At 40.5% G+C, this 26629-nt stretch overlaps 1 protein-coding gene across 2 annotated transcripts in view; it reads right to left on the bottom strand.

The window, feature by feature from the left end:
• Positions 1–5693: 5693 nt before the first annotated feature.
• Positions 5694–26629, bottom strand: part of SERGEF (secretion regulating guanine nucleotide exchange factor) — a 254334-nt gene continuing 233398 nt past the window's right edge. For both annotated transcript variants that reach the window (XM_054027820.1, XM_054027819.1), the window contains one exon: positions 5694–6076. In XM_054027820.1, the coding sequence (XP_053883795.1) occupies positions 5910–6076 (167 nt within the window). In that variant the 3' untranslated portion in view covers positions 5694–5909. The remainder of the gene's footprint in view (positions 6077–26629) is intronic.

Genomic DNA, 26629 nt, shown 5'->3' with positions numbered 1-26629 from the left:
ATACCTACTGCACTCAGGAGAAATGATTACATCTGGAAAAAGAGAAGGAGCCGGAGGTGAAGCAATCTGTTAACAGAGGCAAAAAGTTGAAAACAAATCCAGAGATTGGTTAAAACCAGAACCATTTATCCAGATCCCGTTGAACTTTGGAGGTTCTGATAAAAAGGGATATAGACTAGAACCATTCCTGGTTCTGTCTCCTCTCACTGTGGAAGTTTTGCAAAATCAAAGCCACCTCTGATTTTGCCCTCTCTAAGGCAAACGTTAATTCAGGAATAATTACCTTGCAGCATCTTATTCTCTTTTCAGCCATGCTCTAGTGTGTTCTCTTAGTGCGCCGTACATTTACATTTCTTCACTTTCTTAAAATATACAGTATGATTCAGGTTAAAATGTAAGGCCAGGAGACAACTGTGCAGACACCATCTCCATTGCTGGCAGTTTCGATCTAATTTTCCCTTTCCACATTCCACAAAGGCAATAATAAATACAAACTGCTTTTGTGTCAAGAATTGTTGGAAAATGGAGACTGCTGTTTGGAAGGTCAAGGCCCCATCTATAGTGTCACCATGGAGACTGATTGTATGGAGGAGGAAGAGGGTGGGAGGGGGAAAGAGGTCAGCTCTTTCCTTGCTGCTTGCTGCTGCCTGTCTGTCCATCCATCCCAAGAGGTAAAGATTATTCTCTTCATTCCGAAATGGGGAAGTGCCGGCTGGGGGCGCAGGGTCTGGGGGCTGCCCGGCAAACCGTGAAGCCGGTAGCGCTTGGGCAGCCCTTTTCGCGTGGCTGGGAGGGAGTTAGGGCGGGGACTTTGGAGAAGGGGCGGGAATGGGCGGAGTTGGGGTGGGGCCAGGGGTGGGAAAGGGGCGGGGCCAGGGCCCCATGGAGTGTCCTCTTTTTTTATTTTTTAAATATGGTAACCCTATGGTTGCTCTCTGGCAAGCAGCAAGGAAGGTGATTTTTGCCATGGGTTGGATTCTTTCATTGTGTTCTCCCTTTCTTTCAGACCACACCTTCAGCTGAAAGCCGCTGGGCCCAGAAGGTATCAGCTGACTTATCATAAGGTTTTATTCTGCAAAACCAAACATACTGACACATAAAAACAGGGGATTTATTTTCTAATGAACAAATACCAACTTGCTATTAACACTGAATATTGCACTGTGTACAGAGAATTATTATACATTATTTGCACTAGAATAATACCCCCCCTTCCCTTGTGCTAGGTGTTGTACAAACATAAAACCCCTGCCCTGAAGAGCTTACAGTCTAAGAGTGGAAGAAAGGAAGTGTTGTTAGCCCAGTTTTAACGATGGGGAACTGAGGCACACAGGAAGCCTGTGGCAAAACCAGAAACTGAACACAGATCTCCTTGGGTCCCAAGTCCAATGCCTTAACCACAAGACCCTCCTTCCCTAAGGAATCATAGAGAATTATAGGACTGGAAGGGACCTTGAGCGATCATCTAGTCCAGTCCCCTGCACTCAAGGCAGGACTAAGTATTATCTAGATCATCCCTGATAGGTGTTTGTCTAACCTGCTCTTAAAAATCTCCAGTGATGGAGATTCCACAACCTACCTAGGCAATTTATTCTAGTGCTTAACCACTCTGATAGTTAGGAAGATTTTCCCTAATGTCCAACCTAAATCGCCCTTGCTGCAATTTAAGCCCATTGCTTCTTGTCCTATCCTCAGAGGTTAAGGAGAACAATTTTTCTCCCTCCTCCTTGTAACAACCTTTTATGTACTTGAAAACTGTTATGTTCTCTCTCAGTCGTCTCTTCTCCAGACTAAACAAACCCAATTTTTTCAATCTTCCCTCATAGGTCATGTTTTCTAGACCTTTAATCATTTTTATTGCTCTTTTCTGGACCTTCTCCAATTTGTCCACATGTTTCCTGGAATGTGGTGCCCAGAACTGGACACAATACTCCAGTTGAGGCCTAATCAGCGTGGAGTAGAGCGGAAGAATTACTTCTCGTGTCTTGCTTACAACACTCCTGCTAATACATCCCAGTGGTGGTCTTAATAATGTCTCTTTGAAAAATAGCCAACTGTCTTGAACTGTTTTTTCCCTTTAGACTTCTTCCTATGGGAATTTACCTACCAACCCCTGGAGTTTGCTAAAGTCTGCCTTCTTGAAAACTATTACGTTTATTGTGCTGTTTTCCATTCTACCATTCCTTAGAATCATGAACTCTACCATTTCATGATCACTTTCACCCAAGCTGCCTTCCACTTTCAAACTCACAACCAGTTCCTCCCTATTTGTCAAAATCAAATCTAAAACAGTCTCTCCCCTGGTAGCTTTCTTCGCCTTCTGAAATAAAAAATTGTCTCCAATACATTTCAAGAACTTGTTGGAAAATCTGTGCCCTGCTATAATATTTTCCCAACAGATATCTGGGTAGTTGAAGTCCCCCATCACCATCAAGTCCTGTGCTTTGGATGATTTTGTTAGTTGTTTTCTTTTTAAAAAAAAAGCCTCCTCCACTTCTTCTTTCTGGTTAGGTGGTCTGTAGTTGACCCCTATCATGACACCACCTTTGTTTTTTATCCCTTTTATCCTTACCCAGAGATTTTCAACAAGTTTGTCTCCTATTTCTATCTCAACCTCAGTCCAAGTGTGTACATTTTTAATATATAAGGCAACACCACCTCCCTTTTCCCCCTGTCTGTCCTTCCTGAGCAAGCTGTACCCTTCTATACCAATATTCCAGTCATGCATATTATCCCACCAAGTCTCTGTGATGCCAACTATGTCATAGCTGTGTTTATGAACTAGCACTTCAAGTTCTTCCTGCTTATTCTCCATAATTCTTGAATTAGAAAACAGACATCTCAGATACTGATTTGTTTTCCCCCCGCATTCTCTCTTCTCTCTCCCTTATCCCTGCTATAACGGCCCATGTTCCCCCCTCCCCCTCCCCCGATTCTGACCCTTCTCCAAGGTTTCCATGTGTTGTTGTTTTTTAATTTATCTATGGACTTTTGTCACTTGCCCCCATCAAACCTAGTTTATAGAATAAAGTCTAAATTAACCTCTGAGGAGACTTGTTTAAAAGGAGTTTTTTCAATCCTTTTGAGGTGTTTCCATTTGATGTGGTTGAAGGAGCAAATGCTATGTAACTTAATAAATAACATGTACTTTTGTGAATTTGTATGGGTAATTCTTAACTGAATCACAGTGCTAACACATAAATAATAACCCACATGAGTGGACAATATGGGACCTTCTTAGAGACCAGTCAGTTTTAAGGGATATACACAAGTTCGAAGATCAAGTAAGGTCTCTCCCTTACAAACTTACCCTGAAGGGTGGGATTGCTGAGGCAAACTAACATAGCTGGGAGGTCTGTGGCACCTGATAGGAATGGATGGAAACTTCAGGAGGGGATCTGCAAAAAGGCATGATAAATCACCCAGTGTGCATAATGGAGAGACAAGGGGCTGGAAAGTAGTAAGGAGCAGACCCAATGAAGAACAGTCTAGGCAGTAAGAAGTAGCGCAGAAGCTCATAGTTGAAAAGGTACATTCCCATAGGTAAATACATCCAACATGGTACCTTATTATGGGCAAATACATCCAAGTACATGGATGGTGAATTTTTCATAAACAGAAGGATCTTTTCTGCCCCTTTTTTTAGGCTGCACTGGGCCACTTTATTGTCCCTCCACTTTTTAAAATAGCGTTAGCCTATTGGATATCATCTTCATACTTTTATTCAGTCACACATTCAGGTTTATTTCCCATTGAAAATGCAGAGAAAAATACCTGTAAACTAGTTCCAGAGCCCTGGCTACCATGTTTTTTAAAGAAACTTTTCATTAAGGCAAAGCTACAATAAAATGTTAACATAAGACAACATAAATTCATGATTCAGGATCACGTTAATATTCAAAGAACCTGGCTCAAGATTCCAGCTTGCTGGCTGGGGAAGCCTGCCTCTTGAAAGTATGCTAAACATGGTGACCAAATTTGTAAATACATATCCTCTTTTTGGAGCTTCTTTTGTGTATGTACTTGGGTAAAAGGTTTCCCATTATAAGGACAGTCCATCCCTACAGCCCATATGTATTGCCTAATTCTCTCTTTCATGACTGGACTGAACTGATATGATATCATTAGAATGTTTTCCTGTGCAATTTCCTAATAACCCATTTAAAATATTTTTTCTAGTTCAATAAGGCAATTAGTTTGACAGGCTCATTCCCTGGTAAACTTACTTTTAAAAATGAAACAGTGGGCATCATTAACAATGAATATTTACCACACAGTGGTATTCCCGATACTTAGAATGTGAAATACCTAAAATACCACAGTAAATTTAACTACTGTGGGTGGTAAAGATCCAATTTAATGTTCCTCACTGTATTTGTGTGCAAAAGAGTTCACTAAATTAGCTTTTTAAATTCTGCTCAACACAAACAGTTGGAGGTTTTTAAAAATGGAATTCCCTGTCCTCCACCTCAGCTCACAAAAAACACTGCTAGGCCCAAACTTTCCATACCAAGCACTAGCCTAGAACAAGTTGTTTTGGCCAAGTTCTAAACTTTCAAGGGATCAGCGGTTTTGTTGGGCTGGGAAGTGTAACCACAGCTAATCTATATTTAACCAAGATCTATTTGGTGTTCATATTAAGCTGGAAATCTCATGAGAACACTCTTGTGAAATTTTGAGAACTCCCTGTTTTTAGGAGCATTGGAAACATAGGAGTTACCAGTGCCATGCTGGATTGGACCAGTGGACCATCAAGTCCAGAATCCTGTCTCTGACAGTGGCCAGAACCCAGTGCTTAAAGGAAAGATGCAGCAAAACCCGCGGCAAGCATTTATATCTGGATAACCTGCTCCCAGAGAGTTTCTTCTTAACCCTATTAAGTAGAGGTTGGCTTTTGCCCTGAAACAGGATCCCTTCCAAAACCTAATGGAAGCTACTGAGAGAATAGCTTCCCAGGTGGTAGCCTGGAAAGGATGGAGGAGTTTGAACATTTAAAAAGGAAAGAACATTGCCAGACTTTGCCCACCTCAAAAAGTGCAGGCTTGGTTTGAGTTTCAGAAGGTGGTTCATATAGTTCTTGTTTTATATGAACTGGTTGGCTCATCACTATTATAAATCCAAAATAACTGGGGTTTCTACTGCAGAAGGAAATTCAACTATAACCACACTATTATAATAGTGTAATAAAGATAAATATGTAGTCAATTTTAGGATCAAAGCACCCTCTCTTTCTCCAACAGCCTTCTAAGTTAGATCTACTTCATACTTGGAGCCAAGGCTTTCTTGAATAACATAATCAAAAATTCAGGTGTCTATGCAATATGGCTTGATTTCCAGAGTAGTAGGCACCCACAACTCCAATAAAAGTCAATGGGAGCTGCAAATGCTAATCACCATTTAAAAAACAACCAAACAATCCCTATGTGTGCTCACAGACTCACACTACTTCTTCAGACACCACCTAAGCTCACCCTTACATCAGTGAGTAACACTTTCTCTGCAAAAGCCACAAATCTGTTATCAACTGCTAAAATCATCCAAAAGAACTTTGTGTTTTGTTACTGTAAATGTTGGGGGAGAAAATCCTTCTTGCTTCATTTATAGAGCAGCAAAGCAAAACATTTATTCATTTTACCCATGGACAACAATGTCATCTCCTGTGAAAAGAACCTGTGAAATAATTTCCAGTAATATATTTATAAACGTTGTTTTTATTAAACAGTTTTCTCAGCACATCAGTTCGTTTTTTTGAAATTCTGGGTTCAGAACAAAGGAGTTTTTTAACCCTTATTTTCTTCTGTACCATCAGGCTGTTATGCTAGTATTAAATAATTCTCTCACAACGCTTCTGAAGAGCTCTATGCAAAGATGTCCAAATTCACATGGCGATGGCTTCCAGTGTGTAAGGTCTAACCTGGAATCTGACAAAGAACCATAGAGTGTCCTGCCCCACATCCAATTAAGAATGGTTTTGCAGAACCAAGAGCTGCGATTGGCATCGGGGCATAAACATTTGCTTCTGTGCCATCACCACACATCCCATGTTCATTCCATCCCCAGGAGAAACAATGACCACCTGGGGAGAGGGAACAAAAGTTTCAATGAGAATATTTGTTACAAACCAATGTAAAAAAACAAAACTGGGAGTGTAATCGACCATCTTCTAATTATCAGAGAATCTACCTGTTCCTTCCTGATCCTTAATAATTAAAAAGCAAGCAAGAGGTTTAAGAATTAATTAATAAGATTACAATTTATTATTTTTACCAGCCCCACAAAAGTGTGCTGGCACTTTAAAGACACAAAATAAAACTCTCCCAGAAAGCTTACAATTTAGTGTCCCCATCCTGTAAGCTGTTCTGAGAAGGCAAACCCCAGTGCCATGCATTGAACTATAATATATATATATAATATATATAAAGTATATATAATTATATACTTTAATCCTATCCACACAGAGTGGCATGCAGAATCAAGGTCCATATGGACAAAGTGGCAAAGGAAGGAAGCAATACAATCATATATTTATTCCTATTTTCACTTTAACTCTCATGGCTTTTCCTTGTGTTTCTTTTTATAAAAAGAAGAACAGGAGTACTTGTGGCACCTTAGAGACTAACAAATTTATTAGAGCATAAGCTTTCGTGGACTACAGCCCACTTCTTCGGATGCATATAGAATGGAACATGCATCCGAAGAAGTGGGCTGTAGTCCACGAAAGCTTATGCTCTAATAAATTTGTTAGTCTCTAAGGTGCCACAAGTACTCCTGTTCTTCTTTTTGCGGATACAGACTAACACGGCTGTTACTCTGAAACTTTTCTTTTTATACGAACCCCTGACAACTTGCATTGCTGTTATTTGTGACACCTTTCTTATCTTCTTTGATATGCCTTACCTTTTAGTTTTATATTTTCTATTCCAAATCAATATAAATGTATTATCATTATAGTACCTCAAAACACTCCACAGAAATCTTGTTCTATAAATGGTCAGTGCAAGAGGAAAAAACTCTTTTACTCTGAGCAGTGGTGCATGTTCCATCCATGAAGTGGTTTTTGTGTGCCAGAATGCTCTTTTGAATTTGTGTGATCAAACAGAAATACACGGTTGTAATGTAATTATGTTTCTGCTGCAACTGGCTCTTTTGAATGTCACAGTGAACTAATGGTATCAAGTATAATTCTAAAGTCAAATGGAAAACACAAAACCAAAAAATGCAATAAAGGTCACAGCCCTGAGATAATGTAATATCTTCAAAATTCAGGAAGAGACTATTCTAGATGTTGGCCAGATCACCCTTCTCCTTTGAGCTACCCTAATCTACTTACGCTAAGTAATGCTATTACCCTGAGTGTTAAAATGTTCTTCTTCTTTCATATTTTTTGTTCAAAAATTAAAATGTTAGTAAAGCCAGGTATTATTAAACACAAAACTATATTGTATTCTACAAACTCATTTCCCAGTAACCTCTGCATGAGATAAGTAAAGAGGAATCCCTTCGGACACAGTACAGTAGTTCCTGAAAGCTGCATGAATGTTCTATTAATAACCTGAGCTCCACCACAAGTGCACATGCAGAGCCCATACATTTACATGCTGTGCTGCATGGGAATACTAAAAAAATAACAGATGTATAGCACAGGGCCGTAAATGTGCCACTCTAAAGAACACGGATTTATATGAGCAACTAAGGAGTTAATAGGAATTCCTTGTAAAGTTCAAGGCCGGACTATACCGCATTAAGGTATGAGAGTCAACAAATACATCACAAACCCAGGGACAGTGCTGATTTCATCATATAACAGTGATGCAGAAAAAAATGAACTATAACATACAGCAAAATCTACTACATTCAGAAAATTTCTTTTACACAATAATTAACAAATGGAACTCATTAACACAAGATATAACTGAGGCCAAAAGCCTAGCAGGGTAAACAAAAGAGTTAAAAAATAGATAAATAAAATTACACTTTACATAGAGTATATGTAAACATTCACAATTACATTTAAAAAGGTAAAAGAGCAGCAAAACACACTTAAAGAGATAAGACCATTTTTCTAGATATGTTATCTGGATACCCTCTATTCACTATTCTGTTTTAGAAGATAATTAATTAAACTACTATGTTTTCACTGTTTTAGCATATCACCAGCAATACAGTGTTTAATGGGTTCAGGATTAAAATTGTGCTTGTTTGTCTAACTCAACCTCTCAGCAACACAATTCACAGCTCCTACAATACAGTGAGTATTCAGACATCTCTTTGGACATGTCTGTAGTTACCCGTAGCGACACTGAAAACCAGACACCATTGGCCCATAGTATGGATTAGTCCTAGTTAGGATATTTAAAAATGTGAATAATAAAATAGCAGAGATACTAAATTTGAGCATTAACAAGTAGTTAATTATCATGTAATAGCTGACTCCGTAGGCAGGAAGCTAAAGGCTATGTGACATCTACTTAACTAGGCCATGCATTATTAAATCATAATTCTAAACCCAGAGTAGTGATGTGCAAGCTGGTTCAGACATAAAAACATTTCCCCAGTAAAATGCCACCTATGTTTAGAACAGCACTCATGCCAAATCTTTTTTAAGATGGAGGAAGATTCAGGGATATTTTTTCACTTGTGGATCCCATTCAGCATCGAAACGGAAGGTAACAAAATACAGAGACAATGGCTGTTCCAATGGAATTTCCAAGCAGGACTGGACATGCTGGAAATCCTAAGAGAAAGGCTGGCCTCATTTTCCCGCCCTGTTTTGCAGACTTAAGAGAATTGGGTAGTTTGAATGAACATCTGAATAGGTGGATGCTTCTCCATATCTAACCCAGCCTCTGAACCACCAAAGGTCACTTAAACCTGTCTGTGCCTCAGCTTTCCCATCTGTGAAATGGAGATAATACCACCCATCTGCTTTTGAAAAGCACTCAGATCCTGTCTGGAACTTGCTACATACCAAAATGTAATGAGTTTGCAATCCAGGGAAGAGTCACAACCAAAGCTTTCTTCCTGGCTATGTTGGGGAGGCAAAACTTTTTTATTGTAACATGACGGTTCCTGTATGGAAAAGGTTGCAATCATCTTGCATGATTACTCCCAATTCAAAGGAAATATGTAACAACTTTAATTAAAATAAATAATTATCACCTGAAAAATAATAATCATTCCAGAAATATACAGATCAGAAGATAACACATTTATGAATCATGGTTGCGCTTTTTTTTTTTTTACTTAACCAATAAAAGCCTATTGATTTTAAGGCTCTACAGAGACTGTAATAAGCAGATTCATTTCACTTCAAGTTTAAATCAACATACTGGTCTCTTTCCTGGCAGGTTCCTTGAAGGTGTTATGGGAAGATTTAAGAAAAATTTATTTTGAGTTACCAGTTTTCTCCTACCCCACCCCCTTACCTCATCCCCATCTTCCCCCAATCAGATCCGCATTTAAAGGTCTCTGATCTCACTGAATATAGGAGAGCTTTCTGTGCATGTTAAACACCAGCGAGGGTAACATTCTCAGCAAGAATTATAGCAGCAGTTTTCATCCCTTCCCCTATTGCAACCCCCTTTGCCATTCTCAGATCACTCTTCTATCTAGCAGGGATCTATAGCCATTTAAGTGAAATATGAAGTGCTGGAAGGTCATGACCCCACAACACCTGTTTGTGATCCCCAGATTGAGAACCCGCTAGTGATGGTACCTTGATATCATGCTCAACCATCAATTTCCAGCCATTTTATAGTAAGATTTTAAAGCCGTTAGGTTAGTTTTCAGAGGGGTGTCTACCCCACATTGGATTGTATGGAAGGGATGTAAAATACATTTAGAGTATTGCTTACTAGGACCATTTCTGTGCATGTCTTGAATGCACAGTAGTCACTATTAAGGAGTCAGCATTTGCTAAGAGTTAACACATCACAGTATCTGAGATACAGGACCTTCCTCTTAGACCTAGAGTAGGAAAACCATCTAGTCACGTTAATATGGAATCGAATTTTGGTAATTTTACATTTTTCTGCAACATCTAATCATCTAAAGGTCTAATCTTACCCTTTTCGTTGCTGTTATGAGCTCTGTGGTACCAAATATCAGTGATTAGTCCAACACACAAATGCAATTGGCTGATTTGTTTCCATGGTGATTACTATTTTATTTGGTTGGAGAATTTTTATTCAGCGCCATTAAAACCTAATGAGCTAAGTCCAGCATGTTTTGAGTCATCTGGAATAATTAAAGTGCTAGGTGGAATTGCTGATACAGCAAATATTTAAAAAATTGAAACAAGAAACAGAGCAGTAGATGACTTACTTGGACTGATAACAATGTCTAACTACATAGCTTTTAAAAACACCACAGAGGATTTTAAAAGCCTGGAAAACAGGGGACAAAAACATCTCTCTAAAACTAAAGAACGCCTGATGGCTTAAACAGTGATGACCTTTATTTATAGGAGCAAAGAGAAAGAGTGATTTAAAGGATTTTGTACACAACAGGCTACTGTACATAACTACAGGGTGCCCCAATTTTACAGAAGTGGATAAAAAAGACAATGAAGTCTGGTTTAAAAAAAAACGGTACTAGAGCAGATAAGCAGGGAGGAGCTGATTTGTGAATGGTCGTAAAGGCAAGGACTAGAAACTTGTATTTGATTTGGTGGAGAAAGGAGAGCTACTGGAGGAATTCAAAGAACAGTGTCATGCTGTCTGGAGTAGCTCACAACCGAGAGTGCTAACCAAAAGCACAGCAGACACCCCAAGCTGGTGGTATGTCCTATAATTAGATTTCACCAACCCAGTAACAAATATGAACTCCTGAAGCACTGTACCAGTCTTGCGATGGAATCACAGACAGTCCCCTTGGGCACTCCAGTCTATATTACCACCCAGGCTTAAGTCCAGACTTAGTGATAAATGGTCACTTACACCAAAGATCACCCAATATTCCAGTTGCTCCCAGTCCCAAGAGACCCGTCTCTTACCCTAGGTCAATTTGTACCTTACATCTCACACCAAAGACAGTGCTTGTAGACAATCCTGTAATAAACTCACTAAAGGTTTAATAATGAGGAAAAAAGAAATGAGAGTTATTTACACGTTAAAGCAAGCAAGCATATATACACACAAATGAGTTTCAGTCTGTGATTCAAAAGGTGATAGATTTGTAGTAACCTGTCAATCCAAAATGTCTTTCAGGGCTAACCCATGCCAAGAAGCGTGGGGATATTTTTGCTTTTCTTTAGGAATCTTTGCCCCCTGGAGTCCAGATAGCATAAAACAGATTCAGTTTCTCTTTGTGAGAAATTTTTATCCCCTCCACTCCAGAATCCAAACTGATGGTATGAATTCATGCATAGGTCTCCCCTTCCTTGAGGGAGTTAGGAATACAAGTAACAGGTCCTCTCTCCTTTGATGCTACACAATACCTCACTGACCTTCATTGGGTCATCTTATATGCAGGACAAGTCCTTTATGTTCATTAATGCTTCTTTTCCTGTTTGGCGAGCTACACAATTACAGAGGTTTACAATGCAAATACACAATATAACTTTACACCATGGGTAAAGCTGTGAGTTTGTCACGGAGGTCATGGAAGTCATGGATTCCATGACTTTCTGTGACCTCCGTGACTTTTGCAGTGGCTGGTGCACCTGGCTCCGAGGCAGCTCAGGCAGCCCCTGCACCAGAGGCACGGGCCACTGCCCCCCATCCCACAGCAGCAGTTTGGGTGAAGGAGGGGGCAGCAGGTTTGGGCACAGGATGGGGGGAGGCAGGCTCTGGGCGGTGCTTACCTGGGGGGCTCCCCGAAAGCGGCAACATCTCCCTTGCTTAGCTCCTAGGCAGAGGCATGGCCAGGCAGCTCTGACTGCAGGCACCACCCCCGCAGCTCCCATTACCCGTGGTTCCCAGCCAATGGGAGCTGGCACAGGATTTGGTCACAACCTGGAGAGAGATTGTTGGGACCAACACAATGCCCAGGCTTTGTGTTTGTGTGACAAGGAAGATGGTGGTGTTTTCTAAAGTGATGGAAAAAAGAGGGGAGTCTGGAGCAAGAAAAGGAGCTCAGTTTTGGAAATGTTAAGTTGTCAATAGAGAGGCTTGTAGGAGAAGACAACAGAGTGGCAGGCCAAACTGCAGGAGCAGGAGCAGAAGCAGAAGCAGGGAGATGATAGATTTGTGACATCAGTGTAGAGACAGCAGTTGAAGCCATGGGGTCTACACTTAAAATTTAGGACAACATAGCTATATTGCTCATAGGTATGCTACTACAGTGCCTGTATGCAGACATGGGCTACGTTATATGAGCTGATGAAGTCACCTAGAAAAAAAGGCATTAGAAGAAGAGAAGAGTGGGTCAAGGACAGAATCTTGCTTTGATTCCCTTTTGGGGTACTTTTGTTTGTTTTTTTCCTTACCTTTTGATCATAAGAATGGCCCTACTGGGTCAGACCAAGTCCATCTAGCCCAGTATCCTGTCTTCGGACAGTGGCCAGTACCAGGTGCCCCAAAGGGAATTAACAGAACAGGTAATCATCAAGTGATCCATCCCCTCGCTCATTCCCAGCTTCTGGCAAACAGAGGCTAGGGACACCATTCCTGCCGATCCTGCTAATAGCCATTGATGAACCTATCCTCCATGAATTTATCTAGTTCTTTTTTGAACCCTGTTATGGTCTTGGCCTTCACAACATCCTCTGTCAAGGAGTTCGACAGGTTGACTGTGCGTTGTGTGAAGAAATAATTCCTTTTATTTGTTTTAAACCTGCTGCCTATTAATTTCATTTGGTGACCCCTAGTTCTTGTGTTCTGAGAAGTAGTAAACAACACTTCCTTATCTACTTTCTCTACACAAGTCATGATTTCATGCCTATTCCAAGTTGATTACTCAAAATCCTGAAGCAACCGCAGCAGTCCCACATGCTTTCAGGCAGAAATTCAATTTTTATGAACATGACAACCAACAACAAGGTTCTGTGCCAGACCTCTTTGGGCTGAAACGCCATTACAAGTGATGTGTATTAATACAGCTACAAATTGTTTCTAACTGAATTTAAAATGAGCATTGCAACATGTTCTCATATCTAATGATTTATGCATATGGTAGAGGAAGGGAAGGAGAAATTTGTTTGTTGGGTCTGTGGGTTAAATGGAGTAACCTTTTCACAAAGGTATGTTATTACTGCTGTTGCCCTTTCCCTCTTTAAAACGTAAATATTCTAATCATAAATGAAATCAGGAGATTTAACAAAACAAGTCCAGTGTAAACCCAGAGAATAAATCAGATTTCCGCCAGTGTAACAAACCAGTATTTGTCCCTAAAATCCAAAATACTGTGAAATGCCAAAGGTGAAGCAAGTTTCCCCAATGTAGGTATAAATCATTTAGGTCTAAAGCCCAATCAGACTCCCACTGACTCTGTCTGCTTTAATCACATGCATATGGGCAGCAGACTTTAGACTACCATAGGCAAGCGATAATTAACCACATTATTCCAGGTAATCAGAAAATAATGTCTGCAACCAATGCATGTATTAAACTGGTTTAACTGGCTAAGAGAAAAGCACTTTAAAAAAAAATTCACCATATTGCTTTAAGAACATAAGAACATAAGAAAGGCCGTACCGCGTCATACCAAAGGTCCATCTAGCCCAGTATCCTGTCTACCAACAGTGGCCAATGCCAGGTGCCCCAGAGGGAGTGAACCTAACAGGCAATGAATGATCAAGTGATCTCTCTCCTGCCATCCATCTCCACCCTCTGACAGACAGAGGCTAGGGACACCATTCCTTACCCGTCCTGGCTAATACCCATTAATGGACTTAACCACCATGAATTTATCCAGTTCTCTTTTAAACTCTGTTATAGTCCTAGCCTTCACAACCTCCTCAGGTAAGCGGTTCCACAAGTTGACTGTGCGCTGCGTGAAGAAGAACTTCCTTTTATTTGTTTTAAACCTGCTGCCTATTAATTTCATTTGATGACCCCTAGTTCTTGTATTATGGGAATAAGTAAATAACTTTTCCTTATTCATATCCCCCCTTAGTCTCCTCTTTTCCAAGCTGAAGAGTCCGAGCCTCTTTAATCTCTCCTCATATGGGACCCGTTCCAAACCCTTAATCATTTTAGTTGCCCTTTTCTGAACCTTTTCTAGTGCCAGTATATCGTTTTTGAGATGAGGAGACCACATCTGTACGCAGTATTCGAGATGAGGGCATACCATCGATTTATATAAGGACAATAATATATTCTCAGTCTTATTCTCTATCCCCTTTTTAATGATTCCTAACATCCTATTTGCTTTTTGACCGCCTCTGCACACTGCGTGGACATCTTCAGAGAACTATCCACAATGACTCCAAGATCTTTTTCCTGACTTGTTGTAGCTAAATTAGCCCCCATCATATTGTATGTATAGTTGGGGTTATTTTTTCCAATGTGCATTACTTTACATTTATCCACATTAAATTTCATTTGCCATTTTGTTGCCCAATCACTTAGTTTTGTGAGATCTTTTTGAAGTTCTTCACAGTCTGCTTTGGACTTAACTATCTTGAGCAGTTTAGTATCATCTGCAAACTTTGCCACCTCACTGTTTACCCCTTTCTCCAGATCATTTATGAATAAGATGAATAGGATCGGTTCGAGGACTGACCCTTGGGGAACACCACTAGTTACCCCTCTCCATTCTGCGAATTTACCATTAATTCCTACCCTTTGTTCCCTGTCTTTTAACCAGTTCTCAATCCATGAAAGGACCTTCCCTTTTATCCCATGGCAGCTTAATTTACATAAGAGCCTTTGGTGAGGGACCTTGTCAAAGGCTTTCTGGAAATCTAAGTACACTATGTCTACTGGATCCCCTTTGTCCAGTGTTTATAAGGTGTTATATCAAGGTGATATGACTACATAATGCCCAGTAACCCACAACTATTTAGACAGTCTTCATATTTAAATACATTGTTCTACAGGCAAGAAGTACCAATATTAGCAGCTAAGATACTTGGGGGGTTAACATAGTTACTTGTAAAAAAAACCAAAAAAAACAAGGAGTCCTTGTGGCACCTTAGAGACTAACAAATTTATATGGGCATAAGCTTTCGTGGGCTAGAACCCACTTCATCAGATATATGAAGTAAAAGACACAGGAACAGGTATAAATACATGAAAGGATGTGGGTTGCTTTACCAATTGTTAAGTCAGTCTAACGAGATAAATCAATTAATAGCAGGATACCAAAGGAGGAGAAATAACTTTTGAAGTGATAAGAGATGGGCCCATTACAGACAGTTGACAAGAAGATGTGAGTAACAGTAGGGAGAAATTAGTATTGGGGAAATTAAGTTTAGGTTTGTAATGATCCAACCACCCTCAGTCTTTATTCAGGCCTAATCTGATGGTATCTAGTTTGCAAATTAATTCCAGTTCTGCAGCTTCACATAGGAGTCTGTTTTTGAAGTTTTTTTGTTGAAGAATTGTGACTCTGAGGTCTGTTACTGAGTGACCAGAGAGATTGAAATGTTCTCCTACTGGTTTTTGAATGTTATGATAACAGATTGACAGGGCCAGAAGGGTACCAAGAAGTCACCTACTACAAGACAGGCCCAACATAGAAAGTAACAGAACACCACTAGCCGTCACCTACAGCCCCCAACTAAAACCTCTCCAGCGCATCATCAAGGATCTACAACCTATCCTGAAGGACGATCCCTCACTCTCACAGACCTTGGGAGACAGGCCAGTCCTTGCTTACAGACAGCCCCCCAACCTGAAACAAATATTCACCAGCAACTACACACCACACAACAAAAACACCAACCCAGGAACCAAACCCCGCTACAAACCCTGGTGCCAACTCTGTCCACATATCTATTCAAGGGACACCATCATAGGACCTAACCACATCAGCCATACCATCAGGGGCTCGTTCACCTGCACATCTACCAATGTGATATATGCCATCATGTGCCAGCAATGCCCCTCTGCCATGTACATTGGCCAAACCGGACAGTCTCTAAGCAAAAGAATAAATGGACACAAATCTGACATCAGGAATCATAACATTCAAAAACCAGTACGAGAACACTTCAATCTCTCTGGTCACTCAATAACAGACCTCAAAGTTGCAATTCTTCAACAAATAAACTTCAAAGACAGACTCCTTGGAACCTAACTCCCCGCTTTTACATTAAATCTTATGGGAAAATAGGATTCGTTTAACATTGTTTCACTTAAAGTTGCATTTTTCAGGAACATAACTACAACGTTAAATGAGGAGTTACTGTATTAATTCTCCCCAAACCACAATAATATATAATCAACAGTTCTCCACTGAAAGGCAGACACAACCAATTGTGTGTACTACACACACATTATAGCCTTGCACACAATCATCACAGCCTGGAGTTGAGGCTCAGCAGTTATATCACGGAACAATCCAAATTACCAACATTTCTTATTACATTCACTTATGAACATCAATTCTCAATTCTTTAATACCTAACACATTTATCACACTTCCTAGGATGCACTTGTCTTTAAGGCACTTTAAAGAGTGTGGTTAGTATAGTTTGAATGAATTGGTCCAAAAGAGGTAAGTGTAGAATATTAAAAGAAATTGCTTAAAACAATTCTTTTCAATTTCTATTAGGCCAATTTGGTTGGACATACAAAGCTGTTCAAATCTAAAATATGGTTACTTGAGGTCTCACTACAGAGACTCAGCAAGATAGCCTACAGTTAGTTACAATAAAAAATAAAAGGGGAACCACAATCTTTGCAATTAAATCTCACCACATCTTCTTATCCGCTTAACCCTAAGTTGGGGAAGAGACCTTTCCAAGTGGCTGGTCTGAGTGTCGGTCATATTTAGGATTGTTCAGCTTCTTGTTCTCACTCTTCATATAGCGAGACTCTTTAGTTTATGTACCTTAGTTTTAGGGCTTATAGAAGGGGGCCACCCTCTTACTCCTATTAGAAAAATGCCAAGTGAGGGCTTAGTTTTTAGCTCTTTCGGCTTCTTTGCTGCTTCCACTGGTATCAAGTAGATGGATTGGGCGTATAACAAATTTCTTCAATCCTTTTCTTATCAGAGGCTTTTTACGTTTGATCTCTTTTAAAGATTTAATTTCATTATTAGCCTCTACTGTCAATTGGAATTTAAGCATTTTCTCTTAATATCCTGAAGTAATACCTTGATTTATATCTTTTAACATTTCTTTTTCCTTGTGCTAGACAAATTCCTATTACTTCTAGAGTGCAGCAATTATTTACAACGAAAATCAACAAAATCCTTATAATATTCTAAATTTGAAAGATATACTCCCTACATTGTTTGATTAAATTTAACCATTTCACATTATAACCAAACAAGAGTCTTTTCCGTATCTAGAAGGATATAGATCTGACTCAGAAGGCCCACAAATGCGCAGATTCTCATTTAGAGTGAAAGACAGACTATCCACAGTATATTTGATTTACAAAGAAAACAATGTATAGTTAATCCTCTGGGGTGAAAACATGCAACTTGGATTTCTTGGGGTAAAAGGTAGTTTGTCCAATTTGACCTTCAGTCTTACAGCCAATCATTTTACTTAACTGAAGCTTCCCTGCCCATCTCTTGATCCCCTCACAATCTGCAATGGGTCTCTTTACATAAGGAAGCAGGATTTCACCCTTACTTGGTAGCTTGGATCTTTTTTTAGCTAGGTTCAGAGGAACAAGGAGGTTTTATTCATCTGCATATTAAGAGAGATTCTTACCTAGGTGATTAACAATGCACTCATTTAGCTATTTTAGGTTCTATTCTTGGTGAGAGGAACTCCTGACCTTGGATGATCTGTGTGTCCTTAGACAAAGTGTCTCACATAACATGAACCATTTTCTTATTGTCTTTACTTCTTAGGTGGATCTGATTTTGGGATAAACATAGGTGGATAGCTTTTCTAATGTGTGAGGGCCAGAAGGAATCCGTAGTTATTAATCAATCAAAGCATATCAGTCCCATATATCCCTTACAACTGACAGCACTATTGTCAATACAAAGGTTAGCTGAAGGATTTTCTTATGTAAAACCTTGGTAACTGTACAATTCATGGATTTTATCAGATTCCTTTCACACAGTACCAAGTTCCTTTCTCTTGATTCAGCAAGTGTTCTCTTTTGCTTCATTGTAGAATTATAAGAAACTGTGCAGTTTTGCTTTACAGGCAGGGCCGGCTCTAACTTTTTTGCCGCCCCAAGAAAAAAAAAAGGGCGCTCCCCCTCCCCCGCCATAACAACCACAACGCCCCCCCCTCCCTGAGCGCCGAAACAAAAAAGACCCTGGAGCACTGCCCCGCTGTAACACCACCTCCCCCACCCCGTGCACCGCCCCGCCGAAACAAAAAAAAACCCAGAGCACTGCCCCGCTGTACACCACCCCCCCACCCCGAGCACCGCCCCGCCGAAACAAAAAAAAACCCGGGAGCACTGCCCCGCTGTAACACCCCCCCCCACCCCGAGCACCGCCCCGCCGAAACAAAAAAAACCCCGGAGCACTGCCCCGCTGTAACAACTCCTCCCTCCCCCCCGAGCACCGCCCTGCCGAAACAAAAAAAAAAAAAAACCGAGCACTGCCCCGCCAAAACAAAACAAACAAAACAAAACAAAAAACCCAGAGTGCCGCCCCGCCACCCCAAGATTGGCAGCCCCTTACAAGGTGCCAGCCCAAGCATGTGCTTGGTTGGCTGGTGCCTGGAGCCGGCCCTGTTTACAGGAAACACATGCAAAACTCAGCTAAAATATCAGAGTTTTGCCTGGTTTCAGGTTGGAAACACAGGTTGATTCTACTAAACCACGAAGATGAAAACATGACATAGCCCAGGCAGGGTTTGCTTCAAACACAGCCCAAGTTTACTAAATTCACAAACTACTCAGCAAATGTAATCTTGAGTTTACAGGATCTGTTACAAAAGTTTAGTGCAGCTCTAGTGTATAGTGTTCTCCCTCTCAGCAATTCTCTTGAGTACTCCGGGTAAAATAATTCTTTTCCCTTTGATTAGAACCTTTCATCCAAGGATCTCAAAGCACTTTACAAACATTCATTAAACTTCAACGTGGTAGGAGAGATTAGCATCCCTGTTTTACAATGGGGATATTATAGCACACAGAAGTCAAGTGACTTACTCACAGTCACACAATGAACCAGTGGCAGAGCCAGGACTAGAAATCAGGTGTCTTGAGTATCAGGGCTTGTCTACACTTACAGTGCTGCAGCTGCACTGCTGTAGCGCTTAGTGAAGATGCTACCTATGCAAACGAGAAAGCATCTCCCATTGGCGTAGGTACTCCACCTGCCTGAGAGGTTTTAGCTATGTTGATGGAGGAAGCTCTCCCATTGACAGAGCGCTGTGTACACCAGGGGTTAGGTCGCTATAACTGCGTCACTCAGAAATGTGGATTTTCCACACCCCTGAGCAACATGGTTATGTCGACATAAGTTGGTAGTATAGACCAAGCCTAGCACTGCTTTAATGATATGAAGGCACTCGATTACCTGCGGGAAACAATACATCACAACACAGAGGTGATTTTGGCCATATGTCTTCCATAAGATGTTGTAAGAGACAGAAAATAGTAGTTCCTTTTGATGTTTCCAGGGAGTCTCTAGCCTTTGAGAATATCACGTACAATGAACTGGAAAAAATATCTCCTTGTCTTTTTGGCAATGGCTGTTCAGTTATTAGAGGAAATGATGGACACGTTTAGAATCTGAGGAACAAAGTGCAAATGAATTATCGGTTATTGAAGGGAAAACACAAGGGTGTGGAAGCAGGGCCGGCTCCAGGCACCAGCTGAGCAAGCTGGTGCTTGGGGCGGCAGATTGTTGGAGGTGGCATTCTGCCCAATCCTAGGGTGGCACGGCCGCTTTTTGTTTGTTTGTTCTTGTTCTGCTCCGGCCGCCCTGTAGGGGGCGGCGGCGCAGAGAACCAGAGCGCCCTGCAGGGCAGTCCTCTTCCTTTCCTCCCCGCCCTCGCGGCAGGTGGCAGGAGGCGGCGCAGCGGGAGGGGCCGCATGGCGGCACCCCTGCTGTAGCCCTGGCCGCCCCCTTCCCGCCCGCTCCCTCCCCCCCCACCCCTCCCCAGCCGGTCCCCCTGCACCCGCGCTCCGGCCACAGGTTTTTTTTTTTTTTTTGCTTGGGGCGGCCAAAAAGCCAGAGCCGGCCCTGTGTGGAAGCAAATGTATAAGCTAACACCCAATAAACGGAAGGTCTGCAAACTCTATAGCTCTCATTAAAGACAATGTCATTACTAACATTAACAGAGGAAAAGGAAATAAGAAAAGGCAGGATTTCAAGATACTGCAGGCTACCTATGGAAGTAGATAATGATTAAATGAATTACATAATGCCACTTTTGTTAAGAATTATGGAAGTGAATTTACACCCACACTTTCTAGTAAAGAGTTATCTTGCTTTCCAAAAAAAACCCTTTTTAATTGCTACTCAAGGAGCTCAGGACCATTATTCTCTTGAGAACTTTTATCAGACTGTATAATGAGTAGAATGATCTCTGAGGAGGGCAAAAGTTTGTGCATTTCCTGGTCTAAAACACAATATTTAGATAAGGACAAAAATTATCTCCTGTTATTGCCCGGAGTACGCAGCTAAGATGCTGAAGACAAGCTGGTTTGAAACCCAATTTCCACTCATAACCCATCTTCAAGCTAGTTGATGTGGACCAGTACTTCTTCCCAGATACATATGGTATCCCTGAGTCTCCTCGTATAGTGGTTTTCCATCAGTGGAACTCAACTGACTTCAGTGGACTCACTCATGGTTTACACTGGTGTGAAAGAAGAGTTGCAGCTGTTGACCTTGACTTTTTATATGGCACTATGTCTAAAGCTTTCCCCAAGCACAGTTAGCAGAAACTATGATCACTACTTCTTCCTGCCAATCTTTCAGTTATTTACAATAGTGTTGTAGCCACGTTGGTCCCAGGATATTAGAGAGACAAGATGGGTGAGGTACCTTTCCCAAATTTGAAGAAAAACTCTGTGTAGCTTGAAAGCTTGTCTTTTTCACCAACAGAAGTTGTTCCACTAAAAGATGTTACCTCACCCACCTTGTCTTGCTAATCTTTCATTTACTCACTGAAAAGTTCTACCAGACTTGTTATTGCTTTTGAATGCTCTACATGGTGGCACTTTTAAAGCATAGGGAGACTAAAATGAACTAAAACTTTAAGACTCTGCACTTGATAACAATGAAGTAGTGATGGTGTTTGCTTGTTGAGGGACTGCTGATATTCTTAGCCAATGTGGAAAATCTTCCTGTGTTCCTCTTTTACCTCAGATTGTTCTGTGGTTCACCTGATGCCTCTGCTACGCCACCAGACTACATATTACACTGGTTGCTGGGATGTTTCAAGGTGCTGGAACTCCTTTTACCTTAATTTAATCTTAATCTAAGATTAAATTAATTTAACCTTAACCTTAATCTAATTTTAGAAGATTAAACTGCATAATGTTTTACCTCTTTTTGATAGTGATTCCACAGAGAGATGGACAATAATGTTGTGAGCTCCCATCAGTCATACCTGCAGGTTCATTCACTGTATTTCCACCACACGTGGTTTTCACCAGTGTACCAAGCAGAGTCAGACATTATCTCGTGAATTCTAAGATGCCATTTTCTTTTGTGGGCTGCTCATTTTGCCATTCTTTCATGATGCTCGTGCACCAAAGAACAACCACTTTTTATTCCAAGGTTCTTCATATGGTGAAGCAGAATGGGACCAGTTAATCATAATAAAAATACTTAGGTGTTGAGGAATATGATCATGTTTTGATCAAGTACTCTAAACCTGTAGCTTTGATATGAAGAAATTACGTGAGCCATAGTTTCACAATAGTAGCGCTCTATATTGTGGTTTGGGACGGTCTCTCCATATGTGTATGGTGCTTAGCACAATGGGGCCTTAAATCTTGGTCAGGGCCTCTGGAAACTACCGTAAAACAAATTATATGTAATTTTCACTATATGTGTCTCAAATGGTGAGAAAAACACAGTACTACTTCTACTATTATGTGTGTGCGCACAACTGTGTTTGGGGGTGTACAAAATGGGTAAGAATAGAAAAATACTTTGAAATCTACATAATTCAGCAAAATTGTTCATTATAGCCAATGTCTGTCCAATGCAGCCAGGGTGGCAAACGGTAGTGAGAATGTGTGTATCCAAGCTCTGAGACCACACTCATCATTGTGTACCTGTACCCAAAAGCCGTGTGTCCAGTTTTGAAAGGTGAGAAAAAGCAGCAAATGGCAAGAAAGCGCCATCCGGTATAGAATCACAGAACTACGCCAACAGATGAAGAGAACAGTGTCTGAAAATAAGTTCTCTGTTTCATACAACCACATGCTGTATTTTCCACATGCATTATATCTTGCTAATAATTGTACACACACCCATAAATACAAAAAATAAATGCAAACTTTTCACACATACACACACGCAACAGACACTCCCAAACCAATACGTGCATGGCTCACTGCACTCTTAGACTATGTATATTGCATGTAACAGCCTTACTTTGGGTTATTGTTTGGTATTATTTATACAGGGTTACTTTTACCTCTTATTAATGTATTTACATTGTAGAAACTATCATGAACATTAAAAGGAAACCCACTGAACGTAATTCTAGTATTTTTTTTTAAATATCCATAGCTCTGTATATTCTCAGGCATCTTCAAAACCAGATATGCACTGAGACCCCTTAAAATTACATTTTCCTAGTGGAGGCTGAATATGATCTTAATGTCATAGTTAGAATGAGATTTTTGCATGATTCCTATGGGTGGTAGGGAGAAGTTCTTTTTTAAAGGTTGATAATTCATGTTCTAGGTTTGCATTTGTTTTTAAAAGCAAAGGTAAATAGACCTTGCTGAGGTTAGAAAGAGCTGACAGATGTTGTGTAAGCTTTCCTCCAGGTAGTTCTGAAAGTACATTTTAATTCACTCCTGATTGCAAAAGACGAGTCAACACAGGGACTGACATAAGCTCAAGACTTTGATTGGGCAGAGAAAGCATTGATTCGCTCCATTGACATAATATGGGGGTCATATTACACATGAAACAACAGCTGCAGTGTAGAGAGGATCACTCATTACTCTTTCAAGCAGCTGTAATAGGAGATCTAATTTTTAAAGTATGCTCTCTGGAATATAAGGCAAAAATTCTGATAGAGAAATTATCTACCGGACAGACTTATCTCAAGACTCTGAACACAATTCAGTAATGAAGGTCCACTGAGATATTGGACATGGCAGAAAGTGACACAGTCAAGCCCAAATCAAAGTTACATTCCTGCCCCAAACCCAACAAATTCCCTGAAAATTCTGCACATTATTCGAGCTCTCCACTTGCTTTGATTGGTGCCATTTGTGGAAATAGCAGGATCTTTTCACGAAGAAACATTGTGTTAGGTTCAGTCACTCTTACTTACACCAAATAGGACTGTACTTATCATACAACCCCACTGAAATCCACAGGACTGCTTGCGAAATAAGATGCTATTCCATGTGAGTAAGGTTATTGGAAGCTGGCTCTATTTCATAAAACATTAAAAATACCCTTCACCAAGATCCTAGCAGAGGGTCCTCCCACAACGCTCCCACAAGAGAGACATGGGCAAAGCAGGCTGCAGAAAGGCATCCGCCTAGAACACAGGCCACACATAGGAGACTTATTCTCCTTTGACCTGCACTGTGTGCAGTCACTTACACCACTGCAATGTGGGTGTAAAGTGCTATCACATCAAACTGAACTGGTGTAAATGACTAACCAGGTGCAAGGCAATGGCGGATTAAGCCCCTTGTTTTTGCATAATTAGAATTTAGGACACTATATCCAGATCCTCGGGTGGCACCTTGAATTTGATGCCATCTTCCACAGACAATCAGGTAAGGCATCAGATACTATGGTGATGAGTGCAGCATAAAATCATAAATAATTAGACAATCTTTCAAACTGCATCAGCATTACCTGTTGAGTACAGACACTTGGCATTACACACAGCATATATTACAGATGTACCCATTGCTACTATGACAGCATTTCTTTTTTGCTTCATTGGTCAAGATCAGAAACAAAGCCTCATATGAACTTTCATGATTCCTCCCCTCCTGAATGAAAGTCCAGAGAAGGGATGGGTTGGCAAGAAACAATTGTTTTTAAAAGTATTATTTTTTTGTATTGTACATTGGTCTAGTTATGAAAATGCAATTATTTATTATTATTTTTAGGTGTTGACAATGTTCCCAGTGCTGTACAAGACAGTGTCAATCCCCGACAGTTTACAATAAAAACTACTTTCAGTAAAACAGTAGTTAAAAAGTTATTTATACAGTCACAGCTACCTTAAAATTCTCCTGGCCTGCAAGGTATTCCCTGCCCTGAAGGATGATTTCCATTGAATAACAATGAGGAGTTTTGTTTTTTAAAAAAGTCTAAAGGAGAGCATATAAAATCCTATGTAATTCCTGTTTATTTTTCTGAGATGAAGAAATTTTGCATCTTAACTCTACATGAAAAAATATTTATACAATAGCTTTGGATTTAACATGGATTCCATTTGTTTTTTCTTCTTTTACATTATCAGATGCCCGGTTACATTTTGGACAGTGTGCGGCTGAGTTCTGGGACATGTGTAAGAACGGGTTATATGATTGTATGTGACTCTTGAGTGATGTCTGAAACAATTGCTTGTTGATATTAAACAAATGAGGGATTTTTGCAATGCCTCCCAAGTAACCTGAGGTGAACCCCAGAGGTCACTTGATGTACAGAGAAAAATCCAAAGTCAAGAGCAGTGTAGGGAAATGCTGAATGAGCTTTCACTTTTCCCATTGATACCGATAAGATTTTCACACAGCCAGTAGTTCATACGAAGGCTGTCTTGGCAGTTAAAAAATAGCAGCAGTTTAACAGCAAGCTAGTTAGGTACTCTGACTCCAAGGGTATGTCTACTCTGCAAAATAAGCCAGGGCTCAGACTTGTAATATCTCATTTGAAAATGTTTATTGATAGCTATTTGTAAATGAAACCTCTCTCTTTCCAGGCATCAGGTGTGGCACCCTATGTGGAAGAGGAGAACTGATTTTTAAGCAGCTTTTTGTTCTAGAAGTGGTAGGGGTTGCAGTATTAACTCCATTCAAGGCTTAGCCAGATATTGTATCCAACCAACGCTTAGCATAAGACCTGCTTATTCTAGGTACAGACTCAGCTTCCCAATTGCAGGAAAAGGCTACCTTGGCCAAGTGACCCTATGTGACACTGGGCAAACCACTTTAATCTCTCGGTCTGAAAAATAGGGATAATAGCACTTCCCTACCTCACAGCAGTGAGAGTAGGGTACATTCATTAATACTCAGATATTACAGTGATGGGACCATGTAAGCACCTAGACAGATAGTAAAAAGCAAATAACATATGAAATATCAACACTGACCCTAACCTAAGACCAGCACTCCACTCTCTATCAGAGATCATGTTTTAATGACTTGATAAGCATGAAGTATAAAAAGGGCAACAAGACAATTAGGAAGAATGCTTTGGATAGAGCTGTATGGAATATTAGCAACAAAACATGAAAACACATAAAACTTCCCAGATTTATGAGCTCAAAACTCAGGCCAACTCCATCAAGAAGATTGCTAAGGTTCAGAAACACGTCTAGTGAACCTGACGTTAGCAGCAAAAGAATGTGAAGTTTTTGGTTTCATTGTGAAGCTTGGTGCTCTTAATGGAGAATGACTCTGACAATCTGTAGTGTTAACCGAGAATCCAAAGTGAAACGGTGGGAGTGCCAAACCATAAGGATGGATTAATACACAGAAAAACACGTTTGCAACAAACCCTTGCAATGCAAAACCACCACTGTCTGCACAAGCCTCATTCAGTGACAATCTGGCTTCTCTGGCTGGAAGAGAGAGTTGTCAATCAGGGACCATTGCAAGGGAGAACCCAAGATGTCCTGCCTCTTCCTGTTTTCTGTGGGCTCTGAAATGATTAATGACTTTAGCCATATTGTCCAGACATGCAGATGATGCTAAGCAGTGCACCATATAAGGCTTGCAAAGGAGAAGCCCATTGTCTTTCTGCTTTCCAAGATAATTGACAGACAGGTAGATCTGAATTACTCCCATGTACGAGAAAAATAATCCCTAACTATTTTTTTAGCTGAGAGATTGCAGGGGGAATGGGTGGAGAGGGCCCCCCCACACTTGCTCTGGCTCAGGGCTCCACAAAACCTTAATCTGCCTCTGGGAATGGGCTAGGTTTACTCAGTCCTGCTTCAGCACCGGGGGCAGGCATTGATGAGATCTCAAGGTCCCTTCCAGTCCTACATTTCTATGTTCTATGAATGCTCTCACAAACATAAAAGAGGAGGTGGGAGATTACAGAATGGTGGAAGAAAAATTCAGTGTTTAGTTCCACAAAAATTAAAAATGTACAGGAAGAAAATTGAAGTAGACAGCTCCAAAAGGAAAGGATTCAGAAGCAGACTTGGATCTGTTTCTCCAAACATCAGTTCAAAATTGCATGAGACTGCTGGGCGAAATCTACAGGAATT

This window comes from Malaclemys terrapin, chromosome 4 (assembly GCF_027887155.1).
Source record: "Malaclemys terrapin pileata isolate rMalTer1 chromosome 4, rMalTer1.hap1, whole genome shotgun sequence".
Lineage (NCBI taxonomy): Eukaryota > Metazoa > Chordata > Testudines > Emydidae > Malaclemys > Malaclemys terrapin.
This window is presented reverse-complemented; position numbering and strand designations above follow the sequence as displayed.